This window comes from Eleutherodactylus coqui, chromosome 1 (assembly GCF_035609145.1).
Source record: "Eleutherodactylus coqui strain aEleCoq1 chromosome 1, aEleCoq1.hap1, whole genome shotgun sequence".
In the NCBI taxonomy this organism is placed as follows: domain Eukaryota; kingdom Metazoa; phylum Chordata; class Amphibia; order Anura; family Eleutherodactylidae; genus Eleutherodactylus; species Eleutherodactylus coqui.
Window position 1 is genome coordinate 478,084,147 of NC_089837.1, and position 21,439 is coordinate 478,105,585.

General features: G+C 48.1%; 1 protein-coding gene across 1 annotated transcript in view; it reads left to right on the forward strand.

Annotated features, from left to right (window-relative positions):
* The first annotated feature begins 345 nt into the window (after window positions 1-345).
* DNAJC14 (DnaJ heat shock protein family (Hsp40) member C14) overlaps window positions 346-21,439 on the forward strand; it is a 32,760-nt gene continuing 11,666 nt past the window's right edge. The window contains exons 1-3 of the mRNA XM_066584903.1: window positions 346-507; window positions 9,325-10,801; window positions 20,297-20,403. Of these exons, the coding sequence (XP_066441000.1) occupies window positions 9,392-10,801; window positions 20,297-20,403 (1,517 nt within the window). The 5' untranslated portion in view covers window positions 346-507; window positions 9,325-9,391. The remainder of the gene's footprint in view (window positions 508-9,324; window positions 10,802-20,296; window positions 20,404-21,439) is intronic.

Sequence of the window (21,439 nt, forward strand, 5' to 3'; positions counted from 1 at the left end):
TATATATATATATATACACAAAAAAAAAACTGCAGAACGTCTCACTATATAATAAACAGCCTTTATTTACATAAAACCAATATATCCCTTTAAGACAAAGAAAGACCAGGTCAGTTTCCCATAGCAACCAATCACATCACTTCCTGCATAGGCCAACCTGCCCTGAAAAACTGAAAGCTGACATCTGATTGGTTGCAATGGGCAACCCCGCCCGTTCATTGGTCAGTCTTGTCACGTGGACCCATCTAAAGCTGAGGAGAAAGCCACTGGCTGTAGACTCTCCACCACCGCCGCTCTCGCAGAGTCGGTGTCACGTGACGGCGTCGTACGTCACGCTGACGTTATCCTTCACGTCAGTCCCGGAAGTGATGTTGTGAAGAGTGTGTCTGCTAGTAGCGGCGGCTCGGAACCACTCGGGGTGAGCGGGCCAGCTGTTACCGGTGACCCGTGCAGAGTGCAGCCAGTAGGGGCGCTGTCCCCGCCCTAACTCCGGAGCCGCCCGGCTGGGTAAGGGTGTCACGTGCGCACTATCCGGGTGACCCACCCATGAAGTCACCCTATGTGACATACAGCGGCCTGAGCCGTCACACATGACCTGTAGGCGCTGCTAGAGCCCAGGACGGAGATAACAGTTGCTGCCGCCTCCTCCTCAGTGAGTCATGGCTTAGTCAGAGGATGAAGGGGCCTGCCCACTCATGCAGGACCCGGCGTGACCCTATAGATCTCCATATGGAGCCGCCGCTCACGGCATTATTTCAGTTTTTCCTAAATATCTCCCCAAATATGTATCGGCGAACGCGGTTGTCATCGTTTCCCATAGCAACCAGAGTCGCCGTGTAATGTTTCTCGCGGGTGACTCGCCTGCGCTTCTTTACTGCGTATTTTGTGGGCGCCGCGCAAAATGGGAAACAAGGGTGCCGAGTCTCTGACTAATGGGTTCACAAAGCGGGTCGTGGACTAACAAGGAAAGCGTCCGTGAAACGGCGAGCGCACCCATGCCGCAAAGTATCACAAGTTGATCGCGGAATACACGAACAGAGAGGGAAAAAGAGGGCCAATAACGTTAAAAACACTTAAAAACCAAGAAACGGTCAATCAGACGCTGGGAATCCGGGAGCGGAGCCCCCAGGAAGCGTCGCTCAGACCCTCGTGCGTGGGGCGATCCATCGGGCAACGCATCCTCGGCCCAGCGCTAGTCCTTCCTGGGCTTGTATGAGGAGCAGCGGGGATCCTTCCTGCCCGCCTCCATTCATAGTAGACGGCAGCCGATCCGTAGTTCAGTTTTATGCATGCAGAAACTGAATGACAAATGAGAAGCGAATGAATTCTCATTCAGGGCTCAGTCGGAGTGTTTACGCTGGCTGACAGCTGTTCGGATTCCCGCTAGAACGATTCATCGCCCCGTATAAAAAGCCCCTGAGGCTTCGTTCACGCGGGCGGCTTTGTATTACGGACGGCATAATCTCCATTGAGGTATTCAAACGTGCGTTTTAGAAGCGTCTTCTATGTTATTTTGTATTATTGGCCATTCAAATTAATGGAATTGCGTAAATTCGCGTGTTTGTGCATGAAGGTGGGTATGCACACAAAAAACCGTGCGGACCGAATACTCGGTAAATTTGCGCAGTTTCGGACTGTGTAAACGCTGGGATTTGATTTTCACGGACTGAAACGGCATATGTCGGTGTGATTGAGCTCTCGCACGGCGGTGATGCGAGTTGCGCCAGACTCACGTGGCAATGTGCAGGACGACAGACATTACCTGTGTTCTCATGCCAGACTCACACAAAAATACGACCATCAGTCTAGGAGACAAATCGCTTGTGGCGATTAACCAATTGAAACGCGTGCTTTCGTTTCTCGTGCGAGTTCCATTCGTATCATAGTTGGACGGAACGCACATGAGAATATCACCCGTGTAAATCCACCCTGACGCTTCCTATACTCAGGCGAGCGGTTTTTTCACCCGCGGTGGCAGATCGGCAGGTGTTTTCCATTGTTTTCAATGGGAGACCTCGCATCGCACTCCCGCGTGCCTCTTTCGCCTAGGCAACGTGTTCCGCAAAAAAACTAGAACATGCCACGATTTTTCCCCCACATCGCATCATGTATATGACCCCATTCAAAAGAACGGGGTTCATATTCATGCGTCTCGCAGCGCACGATTGTCCCGGTCGTGTGAACGCGGCCTTAGGCTAGGTGCATACTTGCATAAGAAACAAAAGGCTGTGTTACATTCGCAAAAAAGGTTTGTTTTTTTTCATACGTGTGCAGCTCCGTGTAGCCCCCATGTTCGCTCCGTATTTGCTTTGTGTATTAGTTTTTTTTTTCTCTGTTTGCCATGAGTTTTTCACGTTCGCAAAAACTGAAACGAGCCCGAATCTTTTTTTCGGCATCTTTTAGAACGGGCATCATGCTGACTGCAGACGGATGGCATCTGTGTGCCGCCTGCTTCTCTCTCCCCATTGACTTGTATGTAAATCGGATCAGAGTAGTGCATGCGGTGCGGTTTCCACGCGGTCCGTGTCTACGTGTGTTGCACCTTAGAATGATATGGGTCTGTGGAAGAACCGTTGGTGTGCCGGAGGCCCGCGCTGGTGTGCCGGAGGCCCGCGCTGGTATCACACAGGTGATTCTCCCATCGGAGTTCTGTCTGATTCCGAGATGGACAGAGGCCTCATGGGAAAATTCACTCCAACAATCTTCCCCTCGGATTGACGGTCCAAGTTTGAAAAGCCTCTGCATGTTCCTTTTTTTGTGTACTTCTTGTTCAAGAATCGCCATTATTTTCTAGGGGAACATAAAAAAACAGATTGCAATAACACGCCATGCATTTTTAATGTATGTTACTATGGGAACCACGTAGAGCGCAGAGCAGAGAAAATACATGTAATTTACCTGTTTCATTGCAAATGCATGAAAAATCGCACGGAAAATGGTCCATTTTTCACTGAGCACAACCACACTTGCACATGTGAATACCGTCTTAGGCCTCCTTCACACGGGCGACAGTGACAAGCGATTCTCTTCCGATGCGACAATGCTACAAATCGCCTGTATGTGAAGCCCATGCTTTCCTATGGGTTCCTTCACATTTGCAATATTTTGTAGCATGTGACATTACTAGTCCAAAACCTCGCTGGTTGCGCGATATGCCTGCGGCACTGTTCATCTCTTCTGGCTGGGAGTTGAAAAATCCCCGCCTCTTGGTAGAGCTGCCTCTGATTGGCTATCTGACTGCCAATCAGAGGCAGCACATGATGAATGGCTGTGATTGGTTCATTGAATGATGTTTACTCCCCCCCCCCTTACAGCTAGGGCTTATTTTTTTGGGTAGGGCTTATATTTCAAGCACCCCCCCTTGCCTGAAAATACTCGCAAGTGGTGCTACAAAGTCACGCGACTTTGTATCACTACATAATCGCCGCGAGAAAATGCAGCGATATCGCATGGACCAACGATGCTATATCGCTGTGATTTTTCTCGCGGTGATGCCGTGTCGCCATTATAAAGGAGGCCTTATAAGGCTTCACTAAGGTACATGCTATGTTTTAAATGTCCACAGCCCTAAAGGTGGCTCTTAGGGCCCATTCACTCGGGTGTATCTTCTGTCCGTATTTGGTCCGTATCCTTTAGGCCTCTTTCACGCGGGCTTCAAAATCCCGCTACAAAACGTATGTCTGTGAGGCTGCATCCGCACGGGCTCTAAAATCTGACTCATGTGAAAGAACCCGTTGGAAACCATCAGCTTCACATTGTAGCGATGATTTGTAGCCCGCGCGGATGCAGCCTGAAGGCCGCGGTTTCCAACAGGTTCTTTCACATGAGAGATGTTTTGTAGCGAGATTTTATAGCTCATGTGAAAGAGGCCTTACTGACTGAATACGGGATCCTTGAATCAAAGTGGTCATATTTGGGCCCTATCACAGATCAGAATTGCCCATGAAAGTCTACAGGAGCGTAAAAAAAAAGCAAACGCACTGAAAACGGATGTTACATGCATATTCACTGCGTTTTTATATATGTTGCAAGGAGACAGCGGTAAAAAAAAGTGACATCAATTGGGTCATCTGTAAATGTAGGTGCAACTCACGTAAAAAACACGTGCATCAAAAATACACATGCATTGAAAATGGCATAAACTCGTGTGAATGAGACCCTATACAGAGCTTTGCCATGAGACTATACCCCGCCGGCCCCCAAATCTTTTCGGGCAACCAGGCATGTACTCGAAAATGGCGATACTCGCTCCAGTAATTTGCCTTAGCGAGTACGCTCGCTCATCTCTAGTTAAGAGTTTAATTAGTTCTGTGACGGAGCTCTTAACCCAAAACACTCGTAAGTCAAATCAATTTTCCCCATTGAAATGAATGGAAAAGCCATTAATCTGTTCCAGATCGCGAAGCTCTCCCACTGATTTCAATGGGGGATAGCGTTGCCCCATTGAAACCAATAGGACTCCGGCACCCCAGGAGTGATTTTTGGGGAAGGGCTTTAAATATAAGCCCTTCCCTGAAAATCATTCATAGCTGTAGTTAAAAAATATACTCACCTGTCTGCCGGGGCTCAGTTGCCTCTAGCAGCTGCTTGTGCTCCCTGCACTGCTCTGAAGCTTTTCAGCAGGTGGGGATTAAAAATGCAGGGAGAACAAGCGGCGGCTCGCGCCTGAGCCCTGGCAGCGGCGGACAGGTGAGTATATATTTTTTTACTACAGCTAGGGATGATTTTCAGGGCAGGGCTGATATTTAAAGCCCTCCCCGAAAATCACTGCAGGGGTTGCTGGCCGGCCATTGCTTTCAATGGGGCCACCAGCAGCAGCAGCAGCAGCCTCATTGAGAGCAAGGCTTGTAACCCAAGTTTTTGCTCTTAAGTCAAAATTCGGAGAGAGCCTACTCTCAAGTCAAAAAGCTTGTAAACTGAGGCACTCTTAACCCAAGGTATCACTGTATATATCTTTTCTATACTTCTGGAAGTTGTCTTTTATGTTCCTGGGTTTGGATATGTTCTTACCAGCTCATAAGCTTTATGCGACATCTTCCGGATGTTTCCCGGTCGCCGCAGTTGTGTTTTTGTTGCCAATGGCAGCTATATAGTTACATAGATACATTTATCAGCATTAGAGATGAGCGATAAGGCAGTTACTCGAGTGAGCATCGCTCTTCTCGAATAACTGCATCCTTGTCCGGGTGTGCTCGTGGGGGGCTGCGGGGGGGGGGGGAGGGGGGGTAAGAGAGATCTCTATCCCTCTCCTCCTCGCTACCCCTGTGCCCCCCCCCCCCCCCCCAGCCTGCTCGGACGAGAATGCAGTTACTCGAGAAGAGCGATGCTCCCTCGAGTAACTGCCTTATCCGAGCGTGCTCGCTCATCTTTAATCAGCATCATTGGATACATTCTGAATGTGCTAGAATTGTGGCTTTTCCATGGCAGTTGTATGTTCCGGTAATGTCACGAAGGAATCGGGTGATTGATACTTTAGTTATGTACCATAGCTTACCAGTATTCTAGAAGGGGTTCCACTTTCCTGATGCGTTCAGGGAGCAGGTAAGGGGGATCCCGATGGCCGAACGGCGCTGTCTTTGGACAGAGCTGAGCAGTGCTGCACGAATCCATTGACTATAATGGGTATCATCCGCTGTTGGACAGAAGATAAAGTGCTGCATGCAACGCTTTCTCTTCTGGGACTCTGTGACGGAACTTCTGGTCGGAGATTCTGTCGCAGATGTGAAGCCGGCCTAACGTGTTCTGGGGATTTGGAAAACCCCGCTATATGAGGCTCGCACGCTGCAGTCTTGGTGCCATTATTCCCAAGGATTTTTCTCTTGAAATGAACAAGAGAACCGAGATAGAACGGGCTTCAGTGGTCGTATCTTGTTTGCATCGCAGTATGCTATACAGTGGCGTCTGTCAGAGGCGGACTGTGGGAAAGCCTTCATCCCCCGACAGAAGACTGCAAAACAGCGGGCAAGCAGCTTTATTAACAAAAAAAATTAAGGAATTTTAAGAAACCAATCTCCGTTTGGAGCCTTTATTGCTTACAGCGGGAACTCTGCATAGATGGACATTTCCTGGTATGATGTCATTATTAGATATAAAAAATGGACATTTTTCTCATCAGTAAGGCCAAATGCCCACGGTCAGGTCGGATTCCGACTGCAAAATCAGACACTGTGCTCTGGCATTGACCCCGCATACCTATCTTGAAGTCGTCTTTCTGCTCCGCGGATGTCCTGGCTGGACAGACCTAGCGCCATGCGGGGGAGGGTAGGGAGAGAGAGAGTTCTCACTCTGTCTCTCTCTCTCCCGAACCCCCACACCACCGAATGGCGCTAGGTCGAAAAAAATCAATGCTCGATCGAGCATCAGGCTTAAATGAGCATGCTTGCTCATCTCTAGCTGTGAACTTTCAGTGTGAATCAAACGGTGAAATTTTTGGCGCATCTACAGCATTTCAGCCTCAGAACCGAACGTGGATTCACCACAGGGGATTTTATGCTGTAGAAAATCTGTAGTGGATCAATAGAGTGTGAATATACCCCGACGCCATGTTCACATGGGGTGGATTTACTAAGGATTACACTCAAAATCCACAGCATAAAGGCTAATTTCACACGGGCGAGCGCCATATTGCACCGTGAAATGCTCTGATATCACGCCTGCCAACATGCAGTGTCCCCGCGGATATGAGCCGTTTGTGTTATAGCCACCTCACATAACTTCGAGAAAGTAGCGATCCTCCCATTGTTTTCACCGGGAAACATCGCACTTGCATGCCGTAAGATGCTTTGCCAGGCCTATTAAAGACAATGGCAATATGATGCGAGTATTTTGAGAGAACGCTCAAAGATCAGACAAGCCGCTCCCTCATAACCCCCCCCCCCCTCCCCTCACGATGCGCTGCGGGGAAAAAATTTGATCGTGGATATGACCCCATTCAAAAGAAAGGGGGTCATATTTGTGTGAGATTTGTGCGTCCTGCAACGCAGAAATCTTATGCCATTTTTTTTTTGTCTCGGCCGTGTGAAAGCAGCTAAAGGGCCGTTACACACCTGCGCCAGGTTTCCGTTTTCCTGCTGCGTTCAGGGAGCAGGAAAGGGGAATCCCCATGGCTGAACGCCTCCGTCTCAGGGTGGTGCTGACCCCACTGACTATAATGGGGTCCATTCAGCTTCTGCTTGGCTTTTGGAGCCAGATCTGCGACAGAACCTCCGACCAGAGGTCCCAACACAGATGTGAAACTGGCCTTACAGTAGCAGCAAAGTGGATGCGATTTTTTTTTTTTAAATTTTTTTATTTTTTATTTTTTTTTTATTTTTTAAAAGCTTATCCATATCCCCTGACAAAATCGGCACCAAATCTGCAGAGTTTCCTCACCAGAATCGGCTGCGGATTTGCTGCAGCATACAATCTGCATCGCAGCAGTAGCATGTTGGAAATATCCTAAAAGTCAGTAAAGGGTTAATGTAGTCTGCATTGGGGGAATACTGTTCTGTAATGGGTGAATCTTAATAGTTTGACTTGTCACGAGTTCTTCACAAAGTCTTTACAATAGAGAGAGAACTGCAGGATTGCCAAGCCGATCATCAGAACACTTGTACTATTTCCAATAGCGTAATGTGACCGAGGCTTGAGTTAGAATACATTAGCTATTTTCTGGAATCAGTCTCCAAATCTGTCAGTAAACCTTGGACTGGAGGCCGGCCGGCTTGGCCAGACACATTAAAGCCCTATTTCTGGTTAGCGTAGTGAAGCACTTTATGCTGACCCGGACTTCAGTTTGTAAGAGCCAAATGAGTCGGTGTTCAGTGTAACAGATCAAAAAATAAAACTCCCGTGTAAGCGAAAATATACCTATTACTATCCCTCTGGCGCACAGCCCGGGCATGAATAAGTATTTTCATCCTGAGGAGTATGCATTTCCTTTACAGTGTGCTAGATCTAGGAAAGTAATCCAGCCACGGCCGGTAAAGGATCTACAGATGAGCAGAGGACTTCAGATACAATGCTATTGCACGCGCAATTAACCCCTTGTGGCAAAAACGTATACTATTCCAGTAATCACAGCTTCAAGTTTGCAAGTCGGACAAACGAAGCCGAACTAAGATCAATGAAGTGAATGCAAAGCCATTTTTTCATTAAAAATCTATTTTTTCAAATGGTGACCAGAAGCCCCAGATATTTGGTGCTGCAGCGATAGAAACGACACGGAGATTAACCCTTTCCAATGCAATTTATATCCCAGTTTTCCTAGGGGGCTTACTCTTTTTCTGCAATTATACAACGGCGCTATATGCTGGCTGAAGCCAGTACTGCATGAGGTGACACGTTGGATAGGTTCCGACAGCAGAGAGGCTGGCAATATACAGTAAGAGAAACCAGATGGATGTCTTCCAACATCGGAGCTGTACAGCCTTAAATCATAATGTCTTCAGAGGTCAGACAGTGGATTGGAAAGGGTTAAAGCTGACATTATGTACTGTGTGTGGAGTTTGGTGGAATTGCTGTTTTTGATTCCTATTTTCCCGGCATAAAACAGTAACCAGTCAGTCAATAAGTTTTATCTATCCCAAAGGGGGCGATAAAAGAATACGACTCATCCCACAAAAAACAAGCCCTCCTATGACTAATTTGACGTAAAAATGAAAAGTGTTTTGGGTCTCGTAATGTGGTGACACAAACATTTTATTATTTTTTTTCATAAAACATGCTATTATGCAGCAAACGTACCGAAGTATAAACATATATTCTGTGAATGTATATATAAGTGTACCAACCTGCAGAATAAAGTTAAGGCAACCCTCCAGAGTCTAAACAAAGTTCTTAACTGGGACTCGATAATCCCCTCAAGTCCCATTTTCGGCTATCCAAGATGGCTGACACGGTCTTCAGACTACCTAATCCCCACAGTACTTGGTATCCTCACACGAACACTGCAGTGTACCTGCTCTCTGATTGGCCAAAGCTCCTCATGTGATCAGCACTGGCAAATCAAAGAGTACTGAACAGTGTACATTAGGTAGTTGGAAAATTGCTGCAGCCAACGGATTGGCGGGGTGACAGAGAGAAACAACTGTAGAAATCCCTTCATCCCAGGACAGAATTGTTTTTCTGAAACCGGAGGGTGCTTGGTGCAAAAAATAATTGTCTCAAAGTGATGCCGATTAAAAACAACTAGTCCCGCAAAAATCAAGTATTGTTGATGGAAAAAAAATGGTTCTTCATGTAAAGCTAGGCTGGTCCTTGTGGAATGAACCTACTTAAAGGATTGTTCATAATTCGGTGCCGTAACTTGCTGATGATAACTATTGGTTCTTATTTGCCTTGCAGGATACAGGGAGAACAATGAATGCAGTAACCTAGCGTCTGTTGTGTCCCATTGGTGGGACAAAAGAAGATGGAGAAGCATATAAGTACAGAGAGTCGTGGACTTGCCCCCCCATATTGCAATAACTCTCATGAAAGGAACGGCGCACACCTATCTAGACCAGGAAACAACTGTGGCCTTTCTGCTTGTGGAAACATAAGACATCTAGTTGAAAACAGCGATGACGGCTCACCAGACTCCGTATCGGGGGTGTTCGCAAACCACCAGTTTCATGTGCCTAAGCACAGTTGCTTCTGTGAGTCTGACCGAACTCCACAACATTGTGACGCGGCCGGAGACTTGTGGACTAAAGAATTCCTTTCTGGCAAAGCTTCCGGGTATAAAATTACAACCGAATATCCTGAAGAATCAAAACAGCAAAAAGAAACGCCAACTTGTGAAGGTCAAGAATCGCCAGCGCTTGCCAACGCTAGTTGTGGGTGTATTAGCGATAGTACTGGATCAGTTGGTGGTACGTACTCTGATATCGGTGACCATAACTGTAGCCAGGACTGCCAGCACTTTTCTTTCTACCAGCAGCAGTCATTGGACGAGGAAGGAGGTGAAGACGAATTTTCCGTGAGACTACCCGAGGATGATCCGTGCAAAGGAATAGGTGGAAGAAGAGGTCGAAGAGGGAAACCCCGGAACAATTCAAGGGATGAGTCCAAAAAAGATGGTCGACAAGCTCCTTCTAGCGGCAAGCACAAACTAGGTCGCAAGAAAAGTCACGGCGATGGAAAGCATCAGCTGAGATCCCTCGTTCCTCAGCCATTGCTTCTGTTTTCCAATTATTGTATTCAGGTGCTCATCGATTTGGTGCTGTTGATCGGTGAATGTGTGGAGTCACTCGGCTTGCTGTTGTATATCAGGGTTTGGCAACCTGCTCGCGACTTGGGCAGTTTAAAAAGTCAACTATTGACCTTTGGAATATGGGTAAAACACCGTGCGAAGGATTTTTGGGTCCTTATTTGCTGTTGTGGATCGTGGATTTTACATGTACTTAAGATGTTGTGTGCCCTGCTCTTCCTGTTGCTTATGGTTTCGGTGCGCTGCGCCCGACTTTATTGGCAGTACTTTAAGAAAGCGGTGGACAGAGTTGGAGAAGATAGCAGCTGGAGATCCTGGATTTCTACTAGATTGCGTACAATCTGGGCCTTAGTTACACAAAATAGGACCAGTAAACGTTTAGTCAGTCTGCTGAGAAAATGGACGGGGAAATTATGGCCTTCTAAGTTAACTACACCGAAAGAGTCTACCTGGAGCTCAGTGGGGTCACCTAGTACAGCAGGTCGCTTCCAGCCCAGACATGAAGTGGAACGATTGCTTTCTATGGTTGATATTCCAGAGGAGGATTTAAATCCATTTCAAGTGTTGGGAGTGGAGATGGACGCTAGTGATGTAGAGCTTAAAAAAGCTTACCGGCAACTAGCTGTATTGGTGAGTATAGTTGTCGATTCCTCGGCGTATGAAAATACTTACAAAAAAAACCCCAAAACATAATTTAGGAGCATTTTGTTAAAGATATGTCATGTCACTGACCAGCAGGACGGACCGCATACTTTTACAGTTGCTTCCCTACTGACTCCTCCAGTGTCTTTATTTTTTCTCTAGTCCCTCCCTGTTTGTCTGCAATAGCTCCGGCTACTTTTGGAGCCTGATACTAGTCCACTGTCAAGTAGATGGTCTCCATGTGTTTACATTAAACATTATGTCTGCCATTGACACTAGACGGTCTAGACCGCCCACTTGACAGTAGAGTACTATTTAGCCCTGAAAGTTACAGGAGCCATTGTGGGTTACCGAGATGGGAGGGGACTAATAACCTAAAGACACCAGAGGAATCGTCAGGAACGCAGCTTTAAAGGTAAGTCGCCCATTCCGCTTTTCAGAGGGCTTGAGAAGTCCTCGTTAAGGGTATGTTCACATTTAGTGGAATTGGTGGAGATTTTCTGTGGCGGAAAATTTGCACCAAAATTCATATCAAATACTGCGTCATATACGGCGTCATCGCTGTGGGATTTTGACTCGGATCCGCAGCAGACTCCACTTCTTTAGTTGAAGGGGGGATATCTGCCTTAGATCTGTGTCAAAATCGTTTTGTGTGGATCTGTACCAAAATCTGCAGCAAAAAATATTCTGCGGATTTTGGTGCGGATCCCCACCAAAATCCGCTACGAGTGGACATACTATTAAGAGCTGTTTTAGCTTGAAAAAAAAAAAATGGCTAAAATTATTAATGTGCCCTTACTCACTTTTACACCTTACCGCTCCAGATGGTCTTGTGGCAACGCGGCAGTCTGTGCTTACGTTGGAGGCCGGCACTGGTAATTGCAGGTGCAGTTCTCATTTAAATCAATGGGAGCTGCGCTTGTAGTTATAAGTGCTGGCCTCTACACAAGGGTCGTAGCAAAACCTTCTGCTCCGTACCCCTGTGTATCGCAGTGCTGACAGCTGGCGCCCACTCGGCTGATCGCCCAGGGTCCCAACCGACCAACTATTGATGCTCTTTCCTGAGGATAGATAATCCAATAGTATTTCCCCCCCAAAATTTTAAAACTACTTTCAGATGCTGTATTTTAACCCCTTACATTTTTTTTGCCATTTTCGATTCTCCCCCCCCCCCCCCCCACCACCACCGCCCCCTTCCTTTTAAAAAATCATAACTCTTCACTCCCATGGGCATATGCATTTTTGGTCTGTGAAAAGTGCAATTTCCATTGCGTTTGTATATGATTATTTTGTGCATATGCACGTTTTTTTATGTCCATGTTGCTCCCATATTCACTGCATTTTTCACGAGCGTGAAAAAGTGCAAGGAGACCCATTTGATGTCCTTTATTTCTCACTATCTCCTGGCACCATGCGTAAAACACTCAGTGAATACACATATAACTGTGTATTTGCTGCGTTTATACGCGATCCCATAAATGAGTGATTTTGGTCTGTGATATAGACCTAAATTCGACATGCTGTAATTCTTCTTTATTTTTATGCATATAAAAGAAACCATACGTTTCAGTACACCAATCAAATCAGCAGTGTTGTATGCCGTCCATATTACGGCCATACAAAAAGTTTGTGTTACAGTACTAGTGGGGTGCATAGGTACGCACGGCGCGGGGCTGCCTGACTCTCACCCACGCCAATGTCCCTTCCTGGAGATAGCCCCGAAGGTGTACAAGTGCAGGCCACCAACTCTGACCCTACGCTGCCTAGTGGCAGGATAGGAAGGGACTGCTGTAACTATGCAGGTGACTACTCGCTAGTACTGACAGGCTAGGCAGATGGAATAACCAACAGGAAAGAAAACCACAGAACACAGGCAGAGCTGGATCTGGACAGGGTAACTTCCACTGGCGCAGAAACTAGGTCAAACACACAGAGGACAGAACCAATAACTGGCAACTGCTGTCAGCAGCTGCCAGACTGTATTCAGGAGTCTCCGCCCCTAGGGCGGAGACCAATCAAGCCGGAAGATCAGAGCTCCCAGCCAGCCACTATAACTCACAGAGATAGAGCACGCACGGCTCTCATAGCAGGCACATGCGCACACTGCTGCACATGCCGTGGCCGCACACCAGAGCACGGCGCCGCCGCTCACCAAACCAGAACTAGGGTGCAACGTCATCCCAGGACGCCACGGAGGGTACATAGGGTGTTCCATAAGTTGCTTATCCCTCCGGGCCCCCCCCCCCCCCCACCACCTCTGACGGGGAAACTACTGGCCCCTGGACCCAGAGGCTGGCTTATCAGGATTGAGACAGTGAAAGTGCCAAACGAGAATGGGCGCATGGACCTCTCGCGCGGGCACCCAGGAATGTTCCTCAGGACCAAAGCCCTCCCACGCAACCAAGTACTGCAGGGACCCCCGCACCAGCCGAGAATCCATAATATCTTCAACCTCATACTCGTATTCACCCTGCACCAGGGTGGGTGGAGGGGGCCCGGAGGGATAAGCAACTTATGGAACACCCTATGTACCCTCCAAGAACCTCGTGAATCCAACTCATAGGCAAGAGGATTAATACTCGCATTATGGCAGAGGGACCAATAAAACGCGGCACAAGCTTTACCGAGGGGAGCTTCAATTTTAATTTCTTCGTGGACAGATAGACCTTCTGCCCGACCTCACATGGCTCCGACACAGTGGACCTTTTACAACTACATACCGGTAGTTGCATACGACCATTTGCTTCCTCCAAGTTCTTGTGTACACCATTCCAGCCCTCCCGCAACTGACTAGTAACAACATCCACCGCATGACAAACTATAGGTACTGGAATGGAAGTCAGGAACCGGGGATGCCGACCGAACACACAGAAGAAAGGCGACACCCCCGTCGCCGAACTTATACGATTATTTATGGCAAATTCATCACAAAAGGGGAAATGAAAAATTAAAAACAATAACAGAAAATGGCCGATAAGACACCGATAAGACAACCACTCACACTGCCTCTTGATAATGAGGGGGGTGGCTGCTTGGCGTACACTCCCACACATAGTGGATACAGGGTGCCAGACCATTCTGATATATGTAGTTTACCATGCAGACCAGCAACCTATGGGTTTATTTAGACGACCGTATATCGGCTCGGCTTTCATGCCGAGTCGATATACGGTGTCCTTATCTGCAGGGGGGGGGGAGATGGAAGAGCTAGAAGCCGGAACTGAGCTCCCGCCCCTTGCCACTATTTGCCACTAATAGGAGGGGGTGAGATGGGGGTGGAGCTAAGTCACGGTGCTTAGCTCCACCCTGCCCCGCCCCTCCCATTGCAAATAGTGGCAAGGGGCGGGAGCTCAGTTCCTGCTCCTGGCTCTTCCACCCCCCCCCCCCCTCAGACAAGGACACCGTATATCGGCTCGGCGTGAAAACCGAGCCGATATACGGTCGTCTGAATAAGCCCTATTAATGACGCCATGATAATTCGGCGGGTTGCCCTGCATTTCCATCAGTGAACCACATCGGTACTGCCACCCTGGGCTCCCCCTGGAGTCTTAATGCCACGCTGCATGTGAATGATAGATAATAAATGCAAGGCATTAGTTGAATGTTGGCCAAGATACATGAGCCCACTAACCACTTCACAGTTCCTTGCGTTGTAGTGGGTCCCTGCATGGTGAGAGGATGCATCTATATGCACTCCTCACTCAGTAAGTAACGGCCATTTTCTGTGATTGTTTTATGGCAAATTCGGCCAAGGGTAAAAACTACCCACCGACTGATGCTCTCGCCCACAAAAAGACGCAAGTATTGTACTAGGTCTTGATTTTTTCTTTCCGTTTGCCCATTCGTCTGCGGATGAAAATCTGATGAGAAAGACAGAGATGCTCCCAAGTTTTTACAGAAGGTCCTCCAAAATTGGGCCACGAATTGCACCCCCCGATCCGAAACTATATTGACCAGTATTCAGTGCAAACTTATAATCTCTTTAATGAAAATCCTCACTAATTCAGCAGCAGACGGTATTTTTTTCAGAGCAACAAAATGGGCCATTTTCGAGAACTACCAAAATGGTGGAACAACCTTGTGACAGAGGCAGGTCAGTGCCAAAATCCATGGACACACGCGACCATGGCCTAGCAGGTACTGGCAACTGCCTTAACGGCTCCTCAGGGCTCTTGCGGCGACTCTTGCCACGTGCACAAGCTGAACATCGATTTACTAACTCTCGTGCCATGCCGGGCCACCAGTAGAATCAGGAACATAGATCAAGAGTCCCCTGACCCCCAGATGCCCTGCAAAAGCGGAGGAATGAGACTCCTCCAGAACCAACAACCGCAGAGACATAGGTACAAATAATTTCCCTGCCAGAACCCCCTCCGGAGCTTCTAGCTGATATTCCTGAAGCTGAGCCGGAAGGTTCCGTGTCAGGGCTGCCACTATGACAGCGGGAGGGAGGATGCCTTCCGAAGAAGAGTCCCAAAACTGCGGGAGAGGGTGCCAGTTTTCACATTTTTATCTCCCAGCAGGTACGTGACTGTAAAATTGAATCTCGAGAAGAAAAGCGCCCACCTGGCTTGCTGCGCATTGAGCCACTTAGCATTCTTAAGATACACTAAGTTCTTGTGATAAGTGAAGACTGTCACCTGGCGTCGGGCCCCCTCCAGAAGATGTCACCATTCCTCAAATGCCCATTTTATTGCCAACAATTCCCTGTTCCCAACATCGTAGTTGCGCTCAGCGCTACTGAATTTATGGGAAAAGAAGGCACACGGACTATACCCTAAGCGGCCCTCCACTTCCTGGGAGAGGACTGCACTGACTCCAACTTCAGAAGCGTCTACCTCCACGAAAAAGGGCTTCTGAGGGTCCGGCTGAGCAAGCACTGGCACGGTGGAAAAAGCCCTCTTAAGTTGCTCAAATGCCTCTGAAACTTCCGGAAACTACGATGTCACATCAATTCCTTTTTTAGTGAGATCAGTCAGCGGTTGTGCAATCACTGAAAAATTACTGATAAATTTTCTATAAAAGTTGGCAAACCCAATAAAGCGCTGAAGAGCCTTCAAATTATTTGGTTTAACCCATTGTGTGATTGCAGCAACCTTGTCTGACTCCATACACACATCAGTTGGAGTGATGATATATCCAAGGAATGACACGCGTTTAACCCCGAATGAGCATTTCTCCAATTTAACATACAATTGGTACTCCCGTAGCCGCTCTAACACCAAATGGAGATGTCTGACATGCGTATCCCAATCCGACGAGTACACCAAAATGTTGTCCAAATAGACAACCGTAAAAACACCTAGGTTATCGTGGAAGACCGCATTCATAAACCCCTGAAAAACCGCCGGGGCGTTGCATATCCTGAAGGGCATAACCAGACACTCGAAGTGCCCCAACGGGGTGTTTAAACACGGTTTTCCACTCGTCACCAGACTTAATAATAATAGTATGAGATTATAAGCCCCCCGAAGGTCAATCTTAGAGAACCAGCGTGCTCCCACCACCTGATTCAACAGATCAGGGATCAGAGGGAGCGAGCACTGGTTTTTTATGGTGATCTTGTTTAAGGCCCGATAGTCAACACAAGGCCGCAAAGACCCATCTTTCTTTTCAATAAAAAATAGGTCTGCTCCAGCTGGTGACTTTGATGGTCTGATATGTTCCTTGGCTAAGGTCTCTGAAAGATAGGATTTAAGAGCCTCATGCTCCCGACCCAACAGATTAAATATGGCGCCCTTAGGGATGGGACTATCCGGGTCAAGATCAATCCTACAATCCCATTCGCAGTGTGGGGGTAATACCTCAGAAAGCTTCTTAGAGAACACATCTTGAAAATCCCGTAAATAGTCTGGAATACTAATAGTATCGGTAAAACACAATGTAATAGGCACTAGATGATTTTGACAGAACCCTCCCCACCGAACTAGCTCCAGCGTAGTACAATCGAACTGAGGATTGTGTGTCCTTAGACACGGCAATCCCAGAACGATATCCACAGACATCTTCTCCATGACCAGAAATGAAATAACCTCCGAATGTAATGCGCCCACCATGAACCGAAGTTCTGGTGTCCTCCAACGCACTACCCCAGAGGACAGAGGGGTTGCATCGGTGGTAAAGTGGATCGGCAAACCTAACGTGGTAAAACTTGACAACAGTGGTCTTACGAACTGCAAATGGATAAAGTTCGCGGCCGACCCAGAATCAATAAATGCCTGTCCCACCCTGTGAAAAGCCTTGTAAGACACACTACAAGGCACCAGTAATTTAGGGAGTACCTGACCTCCTAGATGACCCTCCCGACAGTCACCTAGGAGCTGAAGTTTACCTGCTGCTTCCGTAGCTGCCTTTTCTGGCAAGATGCGATGCGATGACCAGCCTTGCCGCAGTAAAAGCAGAGTTGGTTAGAAACCCAGAAGCGCCTCCGCTCTCCAGGACTCAATCGGTCCACTTCCATACCATCATCTCCTTCTAGACCTGAGTCTACGATCTGATCTGACTGCCAATTCCATAGCCTGATTCAAGGTGGATGGTGACAGATGGGACAGCAATAGGTCTTTTACTGCGTCAGACAGGCCTACCAAAAAAAAAATCTTTGAGCGCACAGTCGTTCCATGCAGATTTGCCAGAATACTGCCTGAAACTACAGCAATATTCTTCTGCCGACTGGCGCCCCTGGCGTAGGGCCAACAACTTCCTGATTGCATAACCCGCACGATCAGGTTTATCAAAAATATTCCGGAGCTCAAGAAAAAAAGAATCTACCGATTGCAGACAAGCGGAATCAGACGTTAAAGAATAGGCCCATGCCTGAGGCCCTTCTCTGAGCAGAGACATAACAATCCCCACTCGTTGGGACTCAGACCCAGAGGAACGAGGCCGCAAGCAGAAAAACAACTTACAAGCCTCCCAGAAGACACAGAATTTTTTCCGGTCCCCCCAAAACACCTCGGGTAATGAGCATTTAGGTTCTACTTGATCAGCGGGCACAAACAACCGCTCCTCATGATGGCTGAGACGCCCCGACAGGTCCTGCACCATCCCGGCCAGGTCACGAATCTGATCGGTAATTGCATTGTAGGACTCCATTCACACAGTGAATCCTACCAAAAAAACCCGCAGGAAAATATATTTTTTTGGCCCAGTTATTATGTTACAGTACTAGTGGGGTGCATAGGTACGCACGGCGCGGGGCTCCCTGTCTCTCACCCACGCAAATGTCCCTTCCTGGAAATAGGCCAAATGGTGGACACGTCGAGGCCGCCAACTCTGACCCTACGCTGCCTAGTGGCAGGACAGGAAGGAACCGCCGTACCTATGCAGGTGACTACTCGCTAGTACTGACAGGCTAGGCAGATGGAATAACCAACAGGAAAGAAAACCACAGAACACAGGCAGAGCTGGGGCAGGACCGAGGTCAAACACACAGAGGACAGAACCAATAACTGGCAACTGCTATTAGCTGGCTATTCAAGCCTGCTGACCGGAGCTCCCAGCCAGCCACTATAACTCACGGAGATAGAGCGCCTCTCACGCGCGCGTGCACGGCCGTGCCTGCCACATGCCGTGCCCGCACACCGGAGCACGACACCGCCGCTCGCCGACCCGAATGAGGGCGCAACGTCATCCCAGGATGCCACGGCAAACCGCACCACTGCCACCCAGGGTCCCTGACTGGCCTCATGGTAACAGTTTGAAATCGTGGCGCTTTGCCACGTTCACGTGTGAGAGCGGCCTTAATGCCTGACCGCTCTCCCAACAATTATCGCGGCTATGCTTTCACGCAGTTGTGGTAATCATTCAGTGGATGGAGGCAGAGCGCTCTGGTGATCGCTTCCGGACGCTTGCCTCCATTCACAGTAAATAGGCAGTCGTTTGTAGACGAGTGACTGCCTATTTACACGGGCTGATCGTCATTTGACTTTTATGCCTGCCTAAACTGAACGATAAGTGAATTAATAATCGTTTATCGTTCATTCGCTGGCAGTGTTTACACTGAATGATTATCGCTCAGTTTTGCTCGATCCAGCGATAAGCTGAAAGATAATTGTTCAGTGTTAAAGGGCCCTGAGGCTCCAGCAGCACATTTGTAGACTCATTGGCTCTTGGGCTTTGACCAACCCAGTTGCGCAGTATTTCTAGTATGTTCTATATTAGAGTAACTATTCAGTCGGGCAGTCGCACGGGATATCCGGTCTGGGATGACAAACTGTATTCTGCCTCCATATCCTGTCCATTTGCATTGCGGTATCCATGGAGACTGATGTTACCGTGAGTTCCGGACTATTGTTTCCATCCAGTGGCAAATATGGGGGATGTGGTAGTCTGAGACTACGCTGGCGCGTGCAAATGGAGTGGGGTAGGCACAGCTGGTGACGATCCTCCATGCTAATGTGGTGAGTAGCAAAAGGAGCCGAACGGAGCTCACACAAGTATTTGTCTATTCATAGAGCCTGTTGGGTCCAGCATGACTCTCCAGAACATTTGATGCTTCTACAATTGTCCTCCTTCACGGGTTTCTCATCCGGAACAACTTGTAGAAGTGGGCAATGACGGCTTATTTTGCTCATAGAATATTTTTTGTTGTTTTGGTGATGGACGAGATCTGGTCGTGTGATGTCTTGGTTTATCTACATCAGAGCTCCCCTTCAATCAAGAGTATTAAAGCGACTCTCCAGTTTCAAGACAAAATTCTGTTCCCGGAGGAGGAGGAGGGGGTGGAGGGGGGATGTATATTACCGGCAGTTGTTCTTCCATGCTGATCCACAGTTTTTGGACATCCAAGATGGCCAATGCAATCTTCAGACTACCTTATTTCCACAGTGCATTGGTATTGTTAGACTACTAATGCACTATATCTGTGCTCTGTTCTCATGTGACCAGCAGTGGCCAGTCAGAAAGCAGTGCACAGTGTGCATTAGGTAACCAAAATATTGCTGCAGCCATCTTGGACGGGTGAAAACCAAACTGAAACTGGCATATCGGAGGGACAACCGAGAAAAACAGTTACAGATAATATAGACCTGGGACAGGGTTTTGACCCGAAACCGAAGGGTCGCTTTAAATGTTCCACAATGTAATTTAACATAGCGTTGTGTGGTGCAACCGCATTTGTTACGGCCCCCTGTCAATACTGCAGCAGCATCGCTAGCAAGGCTTAAAATGGTCGAGGAAGCCGCAGCCTTAGTGGAAGCGCTTACCAACTGGGATATTTAAGGCCCCCTGTCCACGGCGTCCACGGCCCCGGGAGCAGGAGCCGCAGACGGATCTCCGCTGTCAGCCTAATCTGACAGGCTGACCGCAGAGAATCGGGGCTGGCGCTTTCCATAGCAATGGTAAATCTCCGGCGAAATCACTGCCGTGGACAGGGGGCCTTAGTCATGATATTGATTCAGCTGTTTAACCCCTTGTGTAGGTGATCCACTAGTATGGAATAACCTTTCCTGTCGTCTTTCATTTATCACATTTTTTCTGCGACAGGTTCACCCAGACAAGAATAATCACCCTCGCGCAGAAGAAGCTTTCAAGGTTTTACGTGCGGCATGGGATACTGTTAGTAACCCGGATAAGCGAAAAGAGTATGAACTGTAAGTGCACAGAGGATTATTACAAGACCTTTATGGAAATGGCAAGGACTTTGGTGGGAATGTTTTTTTGAGTGAAATCTGCCCTACACATAGGGAATGATGGTGTCACATGACCCACAAACTTTAACTCATTAAACGTATACTTTTATACATTAATACTTTTTCCGCAGCTTTGTACATCACTCAATGTCTCTATTGGGGTTCACAATCTGAGCTCACTCTTCGTTGTCCTTGATGGCGTATCCTAACACTATTTTATATCATTCTGAATACTCCTTTGAAGAAAAGGGGATGTTAACTCTGCAGAAACGTGAAAATAATGCGTTTGCTTAACCATAAGGGTGGTGAAAAATTTGCCATAGAATCCGCAGCAAATCTACGGTTCATTACTTTCACTGGGAGTCTGTGCCGAATATATAAGGCCGCCTGCAGAAGGGGGGGCGGATCTGGCGCCGAGGATTCTCGCCGCGGGACCCAACCCGAGCGCCTGCAGGGACCAGCGCGTACTCACTCGCACCCGCGGCTCCGGCTGTTTGATGTGTCGGCTTGCCGGGCAGCCGGCGCATGCGCAGACCGGAGTCGGCGACGGATGAGTGACGTTTCTGCGAGCCCCGCACAGAAATAGAGCATGCTGCGGTTTGTTTGCCGTGCGAGATTTCGTTAACGCAATCCTATGCAGGCTTCCAGCGGCGGAAATCCCATGGGAAATCCCGCCACGGGATTTCCGCTCGTGTGCAGGTGGCCTAAGGCTCGTTTTTTCAACATATGCCATATCACTCCTTGACATGTATGTCCCACTGGGAATTCCACATGAGGATTTGCAGACTGAAAAAAGGCTAAATCCAGACACGGATCCACAGATATACATGTTCATAGTCACTGTAGAAATCTGTGTCTGCATTCACATGGGCGTGAAAATCGTGCATGGATCTGAACCCCATGTCCTATCTTTGGGCGTTCCCTCAGACCGCATTGCCCATTGTTGTCAATGGGACAGGAAAACACATCAAACGGCATGCAATTCGCATGTGATTGC